Source organism: Sus scrofa, chromosome 14 (assembly GCF_000003025.6).
Source record: "Sus scrofa isolate TJ Tabasco breed Duroc chromosome 14, Sscrofa11.1, whole genome shotgun sequence".
NCBI lineage: Eukaryota > Metazoa > Chordata > Mammalia > Artiodactyla > Suidae > Sus > Sus scrofa.
The window spans coordinates 34,608,800-34,623,613 of record NC_010456.5 but is presented as its reverse complement, the minus strand read 5'-3'; the positions used below and the strand labels follow the sequence as shown (position 1 = coordinate 34,623,613).

Here is a 14,814-nt window from a genome sequence, read left to right as displayed (position 1 = left end):
CAGAGATGTGTGGAATTCTTCATCTGGCTGACTGCATAAAAGCTGACCCCCACCCCCAGCCTGAGAGAATTCTAGAACTAGATTCTACTTTATAAAGAAACTTTTTTTTTTTTTTTTTTTTTTGTCTTTTTGCTTATTAAGGCCATTCCCACGGCACATGGAGGTTCCCAGGCTAGGGGTCTAATTGGAGCTGTAGCCACCGGCCTACGCCACAGCTCACTGCAACGCCAGATCCTTAACCCACTGAGCAGGCCAGGGATCAAACTCGCAACCTCATGGTTCCTAGTCAGATTCGTTTCCACTGCACCACAACAGGAACTCCAGAAACCTTATTTCTAACATGAAGTATCCAATATGCTTGACTTCTTCTAGATCAGAGGTTCTCAACCTAGGGAGACTTTGGCCTCCATGTGGACAATGGGCAATGTCTGGAGACATTTTTGGTTGTCACAACTGGAGAAGGGGCTCTTGGCATATAATGGGTAAGAGGACAGGATGCTGCTTCATATCCAAGAACACACAGGACAGCCCATAACAAAGAACTCGCCAGCCCCAAGCATCCAGGGTGCCAGAGCTGAGCAAACCTATTCTACATCATGTACATTCAACAGGGGTGAAAAGTGGTTCTTGACGGCTGGTAAAACCTTATCTTTTAAAAGTATGAAGCATAGCTACACATTCACTACATGAAGACATATGTCTTTGATATGAAAATCTCCCAGGTGGTGATGGGAGGGAGACTAGGAGAAAAAAAAAAAAAAAAGACTAAAAAGTCTCCTTTGGAGGCAATAAAAGAAGAAAAGGTTGAGAAACACCGTTCTGGATAAAAATGGCACTGGTCAGGTAGAGAAAGGCAAACACAGCACTTGTGGAGTTGCCAGGTCGTGCCATACCATGCTTATTCAGGTCCCAGATGCGCAGAGTCTTATCTCGAGACGCAGAGACCAGAATCAAACTGCCACTGGGTGTGAAGCTCAGATCTCTCACGACGTCTTGGTGGCCAGAAAGATTCAAAAGCAGGAGCCCTGGTGTGAGAGAGGAGCACCCAGTCAGTGGGAGAGGGAGCACCTGTCTGCCAGTCATGGCCACACCCATCAGCAATGGATCAGGACTCTGGTCCCTGATCAGAACAGGCATGAGAGCCTTCGGGACCTAATCCCAGCCAGAAACAACCTACCTGTCTGGACCTCCCAAATCTTGATCTGCCCATCATTGAGCCCTGTAGCAAGGATCAGGCAAGAGACATCTGGCACTTGGGGGTGGTGGCGTGCCCAGAGCTTCCTGCTAGGTGGAGAAGGCCACGGGCTGAAGGCCAAGCCCCAGACAATCTGCCCACAGTCCAGCGTCTTCTCCTTCGGGCTGCCTCGCCCTTTTGTGTCATTTTTGCTGCTTCGGCTTTTGGCTTCAAACCCTTTAGGGATGCTAGGAAAAGCAGAGAGTTCTTAATGAGTCTGAAATTGCCAAGTCAATCCATTTCTCATCCTGGGGTATCTATGACTTTAAAGTCCTATAAACAAATTGGCTTTTAGTGAATTCTAATGAGACTTTTTATTTCTTTTTAGAATTCGTGTAACAGAGACTTCACTGGCCGTGGCTCATCCCATTTGTGACAGCTCTGCAGTGGGGTGACCTGCCTTGAGGGGTAACTAGATCACAGATGCTCCAGGGAGCAGTTCCCTTCCTCAGAAAGTTCTCCTGAGTGCTGGTGCATGGAAAGACAGAGGCACTCAGGTTTTCCCACAAGAAAGAAAGCACGCTGAAGGTTTGGAACTAGGACAGAACTTAAAGCCTGAACACCCGTCTGCCACTCTCCTGCCTGATGACACCCCCCACCCCTCCCCGCCCAACTCTAGCTCAGCAAACCCCAAAGGAGCAGGAAAATAAACCCCTTTCTGGGAGTTTCCGTTGTGGCTCAGCAGAAACGAATCTGACTAGTAACCATGAGGAAGCAGGTTCTATCCCCTAGCACTTGCTCAGTAGGCTAAGGACCCAGTGTTGCCATGAACTGTGGTGTAGGTCGCAGACTCAGCTCCGGTTTGACCCCTAGCCTGGAAACTTCCATATGCCACAGGTGCAGCCCTAAAATAAGGGGGGAAAAGAAACCCTTTTGGCCGGCAGTTTGCTTGGTACATGGTGATGTCCATCTTCATTCACTTTGTTCCAATTAATGAAGGAGGCTCTTTCATCAACTTCTCTGATGGTACATCCAGCCCAGAAACCAAGCAGCAGGGTAGTCAGGAAAGAACTCACCGAACTGTTGAAGGTACGCTGACCTCCAAGGTCTCAGAGCCCGACCCTTTCCTTTTACATCTCACTCAACACTGCAACGAAGGCCCAAGCAAGCCAAGTAAGACTCGGTCCCCGAGAAACAGGGCCCTGCCCGCCACATGCCTCACAGACAGTCTCTCAAAGGCCTGAGCAATTAGACAGCCCTGGGGTTCAGCCTGCAAGCGCAGCATTTCCTGTCCATGGTATGCTTTATCAGTGTGAGTATCCAGCCCTACTTTTCTCCGTGACTCTGAACACACTGCAGGGTTTATCAAACTGAGGGAAATGGCCATGATAAAGCAGGGACTCGTTTCTTTGACAAATCCTGTAGTCAACACATAAGACTGAACCTCTTCTGAGTTACATTTGTTCCTATAAGTTGTTAAGTAAATTGCATTTGTGTCAATTGTGTGGTTGAAATATATTAAAGAATTTTAGCTGAGCTCACTTAGAAAACTAGAAGGGAGAGACTGAGGCAAATGTAGGCTCCTTCAGCTCTGAACTGTCTTACTGTAAAGCAGAGGTTGGCAAAGTGCGCCTGGGCAGGCAGTCTGTTTTGTACATGTTTCCCTGAAACACACCACGCTCATGCACTCACATCTCATCCACCGATGCTTTAATGCTCCAGCAGAAGAACTGACTAGTCTTGACAGAGACGAATGGCCCAAAAAGCCAAAATACGTACCATCTGGCCTTTATAGAAAAAGTTGGCTGACTCCTGATCTAAATGGCCAAATGAGGTCTGAAAATTTGTCATTGTGACAAAACACGTGACTGTCCTCTTGATGAGGCCAGCCCCATCCACACGCAGTCCCACTGAAGACCTGCCCTGACTGGGGCCTGATATGCCATCCAGGAAGAAGCAGGCAAAAGGCAGGCTGCAGGCAGAGCTCTATAGGACAGCTTGGAACCACCAAAGTTATATTTTATTTTTTATATTTCTGTACTTGAATTAAGGGATACATCTGTAGCTACTTTATTCCAAAGGCATTAAGGCACATTTAATGCTAATTTGTCTTAATATCATAAATTCAATTTCTCAAGAAAAGAGATACTAACATCTCCGTGTTAAGGGTAGAGTTAACTTTCCTCGGGTCACAAAATCAGGGGCAGAAATGGAACTAGTACTCAGGGCTTGGTGTCTAGCCTAGTGCCCAGCAAATGCCCTGGACTTCAGACTCTGTCACTGAAGTCAAGGGATGAGCTATGGGGCAGGTGGGAGGTGTAAGTGTGGGATGGGGCAGCTCGAGGCCAGAGGGGTTCATTAGAAAAACTTCACCAAAGTTAAAGTTTCTGAAAGTTATATTTTTAAAAGCAGTACATTTATTTGGTTAATATCAATTATTTGCTTAATATCAAAAGTACTTTACTGCATGATTTTTTTAAATGTGTAACAATCCTATCACGAATATAAAGGCCCAGACTGCCCCTTCTAAAGGACTTCTAAATAACAAATTTTTTTTTTTTTTGTCTTTTTGCCTTTTCTCGGGCCATACCCGAGGCATATGGAGGTTCCCAGGCTAGGGGTCTAATCAGAGATGTAGCTGCTGGCCTTCGCCACAGCCAATGCCAGATCCGAGCCGAATCTGCAACCTACACCATGGCTCAGAGCTGTGGATCCTTAACCCACTGAGCAAGGCTAGGGATCAAACCCACAACCTCACGGTTCCTAGTCGGATTCGTTAACCACTGAGCCACAACGGGAACTCCAATAACAATTATTTTAAACTAGAAAAATAATAGAGAAACAAGGGGAAATTTTGGAAATGAGAAAATTACAAAAATTATCCAGATCCTAATACCACTCTACCTACAGTAAATGCTACACTATGAGTTTTTATTTATGTGTACATTTATATGTTTTTTGTTTTTTTTTTTTTCTTTTTTAGTCAAACCTGCACATACAGAAGGTTCAAGGCCAGGGAATCAAATCTGAGCTGGAGCTTCAACCTACACCACAGCTGCAGCAGTACTGGATCCTTAACCTACTGCACTACAGCAGGAACTCCTACATTTACATGTTTTAAAAAAAAAAAATTTGGAATTTGAGACAGTTTTATAGCTTGTTTTTTTCCAATGAATCTTGTACTGTAAGCATTTCCTCAAGTCATAATTCTTCAAAATGTGATTTTTCCCTAAGTGATTTCTTATTTTGCACATTAAACAATATTTATCTCATTATGCTAAACAAAAAATACACAAAAAGGATTAATGCTCGAATTTCCATTTTCCCAAGTTAACATGGAAAAGGCATATTTATGAATAGTAATATTTATATTTGACTACAAAAGTGATTTTTCAGGGGAAATATCAGACTTGCCATTTTACACTTTTTTTAAAAACCTTTTTCAGACTATAAATCTGTATCAGACTGAAGTCTGGATATGGGAGTGGATAAGCAATGATATCCTGCTGTATATGTATAGCACAAGAAACTGTATCTAGTCACTTGTGATGTAACATGATGGAGGATAATGTGAGAAAAAGAGTCTATGTATGTATATGTATGACTGGGTCACTTTACTATACAGCAGAAATTGACAGAACATTATAAATCAACTGTAATTAAAAAAAAAATCTTAAAAGAACGTAAAGCGTATTAGAAAAAAGTCTGGATATGAAGTCAAATCCCTTGTATTTAGACTAGAGAAATCAATAATGAATGAGCTTGGCATTATCATGAAACGGAGCACAGAAGGAACTGAAAATTTTGACTAAAAACAAAAAATAGGAGTTCAAAAAACTTTTTGAGGTCATCATTTCATGATGTATATAGGTCAAATCAAGAGTTCCCATGTGGCTCAGAGGGTTAAGAAACCAATACAGTGTCCACGAGAATGTAGGTTTGATCCCTCTCCTCATTCAGTGGGTTAAGGAGCCAGTATGCCTGTGGCTGTGGCATAAGCCAGTAGCAGCAGCTCCAATTCCACTCTAGCCCAGGAACTTCCATTTGTGGCAGGTGTGGCCCTAAAAAGCAAAACAAAACAAAACAAAAAACTACATATACAACAATCTTTGATGGTTGCAAAAGCATCATGTGGCAACGCCACAATTTAACCATTCTCTCATTACCAGATTTTAAGCTATTTTGATTTTGACCTATTATGATTAATTTTATGTTGAAAATCATTGCATGTAAATAGATGACCTCATTTCTGAGATTCCTAATTGCAGCAAGAACATTTTAAGGTCCCTGGACAGCCTTCATTCCAGAAAGTACATAAATGTATATACTCCTCAACCCCAGCAGTGTGCAGAGTACCCACCTCAGAAACTCTCATCAACATTACCTATTATCAAGGCAACAAGTCTCAGACTGAATCTGTAAAACTTAAATCTATTGTGCGACTTCTAAGAAATACTTAAAGCAAAACAACTGACACCCTCAAGGGCGGAGGTCATTTTTGATTTATTTCAGGATTCTCAGCCCCTGGCTCTGGTCAGGCAAGGAAGATCTGCAACATTGCTGGCTGAGTAAATAAATACAGACATAGAGTTGCCTTGGGAAAAATGAAAAATGCAGATGCTGGGCCATCTGACTGGGAGTTCACAGCACTCAGACACTGGAAGCCCCAACTCGAAGAAAGAAAGGCTAGTTAGTATCAGAAACTAAACTTGGCGATAATAAAAGGACAACTAGCCAATTTTAAAATGGGTCAAGGATCTGGACACTTCTCCAAAGAAGATATGCAAAGGGCCAAAAGCACAAGAAAAGGTGGGCAACATCAGCAGTCATCAAGAATATGGAAATCAAAACCACAATGAGAGGCCACTTCACACACACACCAGGCCCAAGATGGCTTAGCTATAATCAAAAAGACAGAGGAGTTCCCAGCGGAAACGAATCCAACGAGGAACCATGAGGTTGTGAGTTCAATCCCTGGCCTCACTCAGTGGGTTAAGGATCCAGCGTTGCCATGGGCTGTGGTGCAGGTTGTAGACGCGGCTCAGATCTGGTGTTGCTGTGGTTGTGGCGTTAGCTGGCAGCTATAGCTCCGATTCGACCCCTAGCCTGAGAACCTCCATATGCCATGGGTGCAGCCCTAAAAAGACAAAAGACCAAAAAAAAAAAAAAAAAAAAAAAAAAAGACAGACAGAAACAAGAATTGGTGAGGAGGTGGAGAATTTGGAAATCTCCAACATTGTTGGTGGGATTGTAAAATGGTGCAACCACTTTGGAAAACAGACTGACAGTTCTTCCAACAATTAAACATATACAAGAATATAGATCCACACAAAAACTTGAACACAGGTGTTCATTATTTGTAATAACCCAAAAGTGAAAACAACCTAAATGTTCACCAGCTGATAAACTTATAAACAAAATGTGGTGTCTCCATAAAACAGTATTATTTGGCAATAAAGGGAAATGATACAGGCTACAACATGGATAACCGTGTAAATATTATCCTAGGTTAAAGAAGCCAGTCAAAAGACTACATAGTGTATGATTCGATTTGTATGAAATGTTCCAAACGGGCAAATCCATAAAGACAGAATGTAGATTAGAGGTTGCTCAGGGCTGGAAAGCAGAGGGGGATTAGAGGGTGACGGCTAAGGGATGTGGGTTTCTTTTTGGAGTGACAAAAATGTTCTAAGATTGATCATGATGATGGATGCCTAACTCTGTGAATGTACTAAAGTCAATAAATTAGACATTTTTAAATGGGCAAATTGTATAGCATGTAAATTATATTTCAATAAAACTGTTTCAAAAACCAAACAACAAAAAAACCAATGTGGAGCTAACACAACAGAATTAACTGTCATAGGTACAGAATGTAGGACTCTGGAAACCACACTGACCAGTTCCTGAACTGTTCAGCCATCCTCCCCCTCCTAATCCTGGGCAGGGAAGTCACCTGGAAAGTGCTCCTGTCCCCCATGATGCCCTCATTCCCCAGGTGTGAGAGAACTTACAACTGCTCCTCCAGCGGCCAGGGGATCAGCTTGACGATGCAGTGTCCTTGAGACCAGGCGAACCAGGAACCATCCGGGGAGAAGGCAACGCTCCAGGTTTCACAGCTCGACTTCCAATCGAACTGGTGGGGGCGCCCGGGCTTGAGTTCAGCCAGCAGCAGCGGTTCCTCTGGGGCAGGAGACAGCATGCTTCAGACAAACACCCTCACTTCCCAGAGAAAGTGCAGAACCAGGATCTGACCACCCTGCTGACTCAGACACAGGAAAGCCAATGTCTCCCCAGGGCAGAAAGTGACACTCTGTATTCCGGGAGGGAGTTGTCATTTAAGTGACCTGGGGCAATAACAGTAGCCACAGGCCACATTCCAGTGGGGTTACTCATTTCTGGCACTCCCCACCTCTGGTTAACCATGACTCAGAGGAACCTTTGTAAGGGTGAACCCAGCCAACAGAGGCCTCATTTTCCTATGACCACCTGGGGAGGAGGAAAGGAGATAGGCAAGGATGGTGCTAGGTGGTGCAGATTAGGAGGCCTTCCAATGTAAAGAAGGTCTCTCCAAAGAACCTGCCGCTGGGAAACAAGTGAAAGAAGGAGTATCTGAGGGAGTTCCCTGGTGACCTACTGGATTAAGGATCTGGTGCTGTCACTGCTGTGGCTTGGTTCACTGGCCAGGGTTCAATCCCTGGCCTGGGAACTTCCACATGCCACAGGCGTGGCCAAGATGATAAATTCATTAAATAAAATAACACTAAAAAATGAGTGAAACTCAAAGGATCCCCCTCACTATTCAGCATCCTCCCTCCCCATCATCAAGCCTAAAGCCATGGGCACTGGCCCTGCTCCCTGTCCCTCAGACTGGATCTAGCCTCCCACCTGTTTTGGCTTAAACCTTCATCCTATCTTGCCCAGATCTTTTACAAGCCTCTCCTGATTTGTTTTTTCCCACCTCTCGAGACCCAGCTGAAACAAACATCACATCAAGACATTTCTTTCAAATTCATTCCAAGGTGCCCACCTGCCTATACAATACAGACAGCTGAGCGCAGGCCTCCCACCCCACCCCGCCCCTTGGACCCAGCCTCCTGCCACATGCTGGCCACACATATCATGCGCCAAGGAACTCACCTGCATTCACACCCAGACTCATGTTCTGCTTATGAGAACCCCATTTAGTAGCAACTGAGAAGCGTACCCAGATCTCACACTATCAAAGCGGAAAGGAGTCCCACCCTGCTAATTTCCTTCTCTCCTGTAGTAACTAATTTCCCTTTGCCCCAGGCCCTCCCCTGAAAATCTGCACACCCTCCTTCAAACACCAGGGTGATACAATCCTTGCTTCTCTCGGGGTCTGGCACAATCTCCGGTGAGGGTGGGGATGGGACCGATGCTTGTCCGTCCCTAGTTCAAGTCTTTCCTCCAGAGGAAGGTCCCCAAATGGCTGTCAAAGCTTGAGAACTGATTTTTGACTGCTCTGACTGCAACACATATGACCATAAGAACTGGCTTCCACTCTGAATGAGGTCACTGTCTGGTGTGTGTGTTCCACTCGAGCAGTTTGGAGACTCTGACCCTTTGATAGCTGTCCCCAGACAGATACTAATTTAAACAGCCTCTATTTCATACATTTGGACACATCTTTATTAAGTCTTCTCGCAGTGTGACCCTGGTGAAATGAGGATGTGTCAAGCAATGACTTTTCATAGTTAAATAGGCAGTATTTTTTCAGTGACATATAATGGCAATACTATCCACGGTATCTTGGATTCAATGAAACAGATGGTAAAGATGCATATATGTATATAATATTTACATGTATGTATATATAATACTTTCTGGTGTATGCATTATGGGAAAATACATGGGAGTATCTTGCCTCATGATAAATAAAATGTACTGCTGAAAATTCTGTCTTTAAAAAGAATTTTGATAAATCATATCAAGCCTTTGTGGCTTTGCTTTTTAAAAATTTAAGGAAGTTTCCTTTGTAAAGAAAATATTCCTTCCTTGAGGCTATATGTGTAAATCTAGGCTTTAATATATTAGATCTGTCTAAATGGGCATTTGTATAGGCCCAGGTAATTCCTCCCAGAAATATCCGTGTTTGCAAGTGTGATCTTTAACTTACACAATTACTTATCTATCTGAGCATACTCCTTGGATGTGAGTATCTGCATGGTAAGAAGCTACTTTACCTTTTAAATCAAAAACAAGTCTCAGGGGAATTCCTGTCATGGCTCAGTGGAAAAGAATCTGAGTAGTAACCATGAGGACGCAGGTTCCATCCCTGACCTTGATCAGTGGGTTGAGGATCCGGCGTTGCTGTGAGCTGTGGTGTAGGTCGCAGATGGGGCTTGGATCCCACATTGCTGTGGCTGTGGCATAGGCCATTGGCTACAGCTCCAATTCAACCCCTAGCCTGGAAATTTCCATATGCTGGGAGTGTGGCCCTAAAAAGCAAAAAAAGACAGAAAAGAAAAAAAAACTCTCAGGGTTCCCATTGGGGTTCAGCAGAAACAAACCCAACTAGTATCCATGAGGATGCAGGTTTGATCCCTGGCCTCACTCAGTGAATCAGAAGATCCAGCATTGCCGTGAGCTGTAGTGTAGGTCACAGACACGGCTCAGATCTGGCATTGCTGTGGCTATGGCATAGGCCAGCAGCTGTAGCTCAGACTCGACCTCTAGCCTGGGAACTTCCATATGCCAAGAGTGTGGTCCCAACAGCAAAAAAAAAACAAAAACAAAAACAAAAAAACTCTCAATGTTATACAGCAATCCTGTGATGTTTTCTCTTTTTTTTGGCGGCGAGGGGGGCGGGGGCACCCCAATGGCATATGGAGCTCCTGGGCCAGGGTTTAGATCCGAGCTGAAGTTTCAACCTAAACCACAGGTGTATCAATGCTGGATCTTTAACCCACTGTACCTGGCCAGGGATCTGACCTGGGTCCCACTGCTCCCAAGACCACAGCTGATCCTGTTGGCACCACAGTGGGAACTCCCATGATGTTTTCTTTATTCTCATTTTTTCCAGGTATTTTCTGAAGAAGGAGATAAAGCCCTACTCTGTTAATTTCTCCTTCATGCAGTGCTTCCCAACTGGGGGCAACTTTGCACCTTGGACATGTGACAATGTCTGAAGACATTTTGATTGTCATAACTAGGGGTGGTGCTACTAGTATCTAACAGATGGAGGCCATGGATGCTGCTAAAACATCCTACAGTGCATGGGACGGCCCCCCACAACAACTATTTACTTTGCTCAAAATGTCAATGGTGCTCAGGTTGAGAAACCATATGCATTCAAATACTAAACAACACTGACTGATCTAGAGGTACATCCCTTGACCTGGGTGAAGATTTCTCTATTGGAGAAGTTTTGGTACTAATTACCCTTGGTTTGCTTCCTCTACAAAATGTACATTATCCATCCTTTTGACACCATGGAGACTCCACACAATTTGAAAAGTGGTCATCTTTGACTTCTTTCTTTACCTCCCAAACCAAATTTACCAACAAGTTTTATTGGGTCTGCTTCCCAACATCTTGGTAAACCTAACTTCCCTCTATCTCATGGCTATTCTAACCTATACAACATCATCTCATCAAGACCATTTCATCTCACCAAGCAGCCTTCCCACTGCTCTCTCAGTTCCCTCTCCGGCCCCACCACCCATTCTCCTCACCTCTCAGAGTGACCAATCACTCTTAGAATAAAATCTTCACCCTGCCCTTGAAGTCCTACACACCTCTCATACCCTGACTGTGCTCCACTGGTCCCAACCTCAGGGCATTTGCACCAGCTATTCTCTCCAACTGGAATGCCTGTGTGCCTGGCATCTTCTCTCCACACAGGTCTCAGCTCAACTCCTTACACAGCCCTTCCCTGCTCCCAAGTCAACATCCTTCATAACGCCTCACTTCATTTTCTTTACAGCAACAATCACCATTATGACTATTATCTGTCTCCCCCCAACTGAGGGCCTCAATTCCACAGAACAGGGACCTTGTGTGTTTATCTCAGTGCCTAGCAGAATTCCTGGCAGAGAGCAGGCAATCAGTAAATATTTGTGGAATGAATGTACATGATATCTCTCTATAACAGAAATGAAAGGAAGCCCCTTAGACTATCACGATGCCTCTGCCAAACATTTCACATGAAATGCTTCTTAAACATAAGCCATACCCAGATTTCACACTCTATTTCTGTGACTTGGGGATATAATCTCCTGCTATTTCAGGCTCTGGAATCCAAGAACTAAAAGAAGAAAAATGCTAAGGAACTAAGGAAATTCTGAAGGGGAATCTGGGCCCAAGCTAAACTTGGCTGCTGGAAAAGAGAAGCCATAATTAGTGCAGAACTTTAAAAACAAACAAACAATAAACCAGAGGCAAGAGGATCCAGCTTCATCTGGAATTGTGTCTGCCCCTGGTCTTTCTCAGTGAAAAGGTCTGTGGATCAAAGCGGACTAACTGAACATTGGGATATGTTTGGATAATCAGGCCAAGTGGAAAGATACTTGCTATGGGCTTCTTCTGTGAAAGGAGAATCATCTTAACATAGGATGGAAGCTATGATGACTGCAGCTGGCGGTAAGCTTGGGACTGTCCTGCCCCAGAATCCATCGGCCTAAAAACTTTACCTGGCTGCCCTAGGTCTTTGCTGGGTTGCTATGTCTTACCATTTAGGCCTTGGTGCTGACGTCATCTTCTCAAAGACCTTCCTGGCCTCACTACCCAAAGTGGCCTAGTCACTTTCCCTTTGCTCTGTTGAATTTTCTTTATAACCATCACTCACCCATCTTTTTTTTTTTTTTTTTTTTTTTTTTTGTCTTTCTGCCTTTTTCTAGGGCCACTTCCCACGGCATATGGAGGTTCCCAGGTTAGGGGTCGAATCGGAGCTGTAGCCACCAGCCTACGCCAGAGCCACAGCAACGCGGGATCCAAGCCATGTCTGCAACCTACACCACAGCTCATGGCAACGCCGGATCCTTAACCCACGGAGCAAGACCAGGGATGGAACCCACAAATGAACTGGTTCCTAGTCAGATTCATTAACCACTGAGCCACGACAGGAACTCCCCCATCTTTTGCTTGATTGCTTACTTGTTTTTATGCAATTGCTGTTTCTCTCTTCCCCTCCCTCACTCCAAACTGTTCACTGCTATTGGGCTGCGCTATCCAGTACAGTAACCACTAGCCACACATGGTGACTGACCTTTTGAAATGTGGCAAGTCCAAATTAAGATGGGCCATTTGGTACATAAGACACACTGTATTTCAAACTTAGTACAAAAACAAAAATCTAAAAATTTTCAATAATTAATCACTACATGTTGAAATGATATTTCATATATGCTGAATTGACAAAGATAATTTTAAAATTACTTTCAACTGTTTCAATTTTTAAAAATTTTTTTTTAGCACTGCACCTGTGGCATATGGAAGTTCCCAGGCTAGGGGTCGAATGGGAGCTACAGCTGCCAGCCTACCACAGCCACAGCAACACCAGATCTGAGCCACGTCTGTGACCTACACCACAGCTCATGGCTCCGAGCGAGGCAAGGATCGAACCCATGTCCTCATGGTTACTAGTCTGGATCATTTCCATTGAGCCACAACGGAAACTCCCGGTTTCAATTTTTTTTAAATGCAGCTACCACAACATTTCAAATTGCCTATAGTGGCTCACAATATATTGCTATTGGCCAGTGTTGGCCTAGGGAGTGCCTGGCACATAGTAGATACTCAATAAATATCTGAATGAATAAATACATTCTAACCACTGCTCTGAAGATATCTAACTGTTGTCCATTGTGATCCCATTACAATGGGCTTTATTCAGTTTCAAAAGAACTTGGCCCTTTTTTTTTTTAAACCGTAGCTTGGCAGCTCTCAACAATTCTGCCCACATCCCAAAACACAGTCATCAATCATGAGGAAAAACCCAGAACTGGAAACAGATTCCTGCTAAAAAGGGAGGCTAGCTCCATATCACTTTCAGATATAACTAAAAGGAGTCAATGGAATGACAGCGGAAGCTATAAAAAGATTCAAAGATTTCAGGCAAACAGTAGGGGCCATTTAAAAAGTTCTATGGGTAACACGCTCACTGAAAAGAAAGCCCTTATCTAGATAGGAAGGCTGAGAGAACTACCTCTGCACCTAGCACTGAATGCCTGACTCCAGCAAACAAAGAAATGTCATTTCCCAAATTAAAAAGTTAACACCACCCCAGGGAATACCCCGATTTCAACCTACCATCCCCCCTCCATCAAACAAGCCAGGGAAAAACACAGACATCCACAATCAGAATCCTCCAGATCAAGATGAAGCTTGAACTTCACTGGAAGAATTAAAAGGGTTTCTGGAACAAATCCTGAGCCCAGGCCTGACCCCTTCTGAGGATTTCCCCTAAAGAAACTTTGCCTTTAAGCACGGGAGTATTCAAGAGCTGGAACTCCCAGAATAAATCACAAGCCCACCCCAAATTTCTATATTAGTGGGGTTTAGGGGTAATGTGGTTGGAAGGAAAAAGCCTGAAGGGCGTGCCTTTGCATAACAAGTACACCATCCCCACTGAGACTGTTCTTTCATTTGGGCTGACCCTGCGAGGGTATCCAATATTCTCTAACTTTGATACCGCTTTCTGATGACAGCTGTTAACAAGAATAGAGGTAAGCACCTCACTCACCGGTGTTTCCTAAACTTGTCCCATCATCCGTGTCACCAGGGATCAGCATCCCAGTTCCACCCCCACCTCGACGAATCAGTCTCTACTGGGAGAGGCTCACAATATATTTTTTCAATACGGACCCCAGACCCCATTTTTATGCAAGTTTGGGAAGCCCCCAACCACCCCCTAAGGCAGATACTATTATTAGCCCATTTTGTAGATACAAAACGGACTTGGATTAAGTGGCTTGTCCACAGGCACACCGCTTGGAAGGGGCAGAGCGGACTCTCATCCAGACCTACAGCGCGTCACCTGGCACCTGGGCACCCACATCCTCGGGTATCACTCCCCACGTCCCACTCGGACCGAGGCGTCGGGATCCCGGCGCCCCCCACTGTGCCAGGGGGGTGGGAAGCCGCGCCACGCAGAGGCCCGTCCTCCTCCGGTCCAGTCGGCGGCAGGAGACGGGGTGGCGGCCTCTGACAGCGAAAGCGAAACAAAGCTGGGCGCCGGGCGCGCACCCCGCCCAGGAGACGCGGACAGCCCAGGCCCCGCGCCTCCGCCGCCCCCGCCCCGACCGAATCCGCGCCCGCGCCCCACCCCCGGGAACGGGCCCGGCTCCGTCGGCGGGGAACGCGCGCCACGGCCCCCACTCACCTCCGGCCTCCATGAAGGACATGCGCGGCCCGCGGCAGGCGGCGGGCGCCTCAGCCCCCAGGGCCACCGGCCCTCATGCCGCCGCCGCGCCACCCGCCCCCGCCCCGGCCCCGGCCCCGGCCCCGGCCCCGGCCCCGGCCCTGCAGCCGCCGCCGCGCCCGCCGCCGCCCGGAGAGGCCATCAGCTGCTTCCCGTCACATGGCGGCGGGCGCGGGCGGGGACGCGCGGGGGCGGGGCTGGGGGCGGGCGGGAGAAAACCCTGGAGCCAGCTGCGGGAAGAGCGGGGGCGGGCAGG

At 45.8% G+C, this 14,814-nt stretch overlaps 1 protein-coding gene across 4 annotated transcripts in view; it reads right to left on the bottom strand.

Moving 5' to 3' along the window:
• WSB2 (WD repeat and SOCS box containing 2) overlaps positions 1–14,649 on the bottom strand; it is a 22,016-nt gene extending 7,367 nt beyond the window's left edge. The window contains exons 1-4 of one of the 4 annotated variants that reach the window (XM_001925977.5): positions 14,520–14,649; positions 7,189–7,357; positions 1,178–1,422; positions 894–1,025 (exon numbers count right to left, since the gene is read on the bottom strand). In XM_001925977.5, the coding sequence (XP_001926012.1) occupies positions 894–1,025; positions 1,178–1,422; positions 7,189–7,357; positions 14,520–14,541 (568 nt within the window). In that variant the 5' untranslated portion in view covers positions 14,542–14,649. Of the gene's footprint in view, positions 1–893; positions 1,026–1,177; positions 1,423–7,188; positions 7,358–13,880; positions 14,085–14,164; positions 14,433–14,519 lie in introns of those variants that run through there. The other 3 variants (XM_005670673.3, XM_021073844.1, XM_005670674.3) reach the window with 3 other exon arrangements.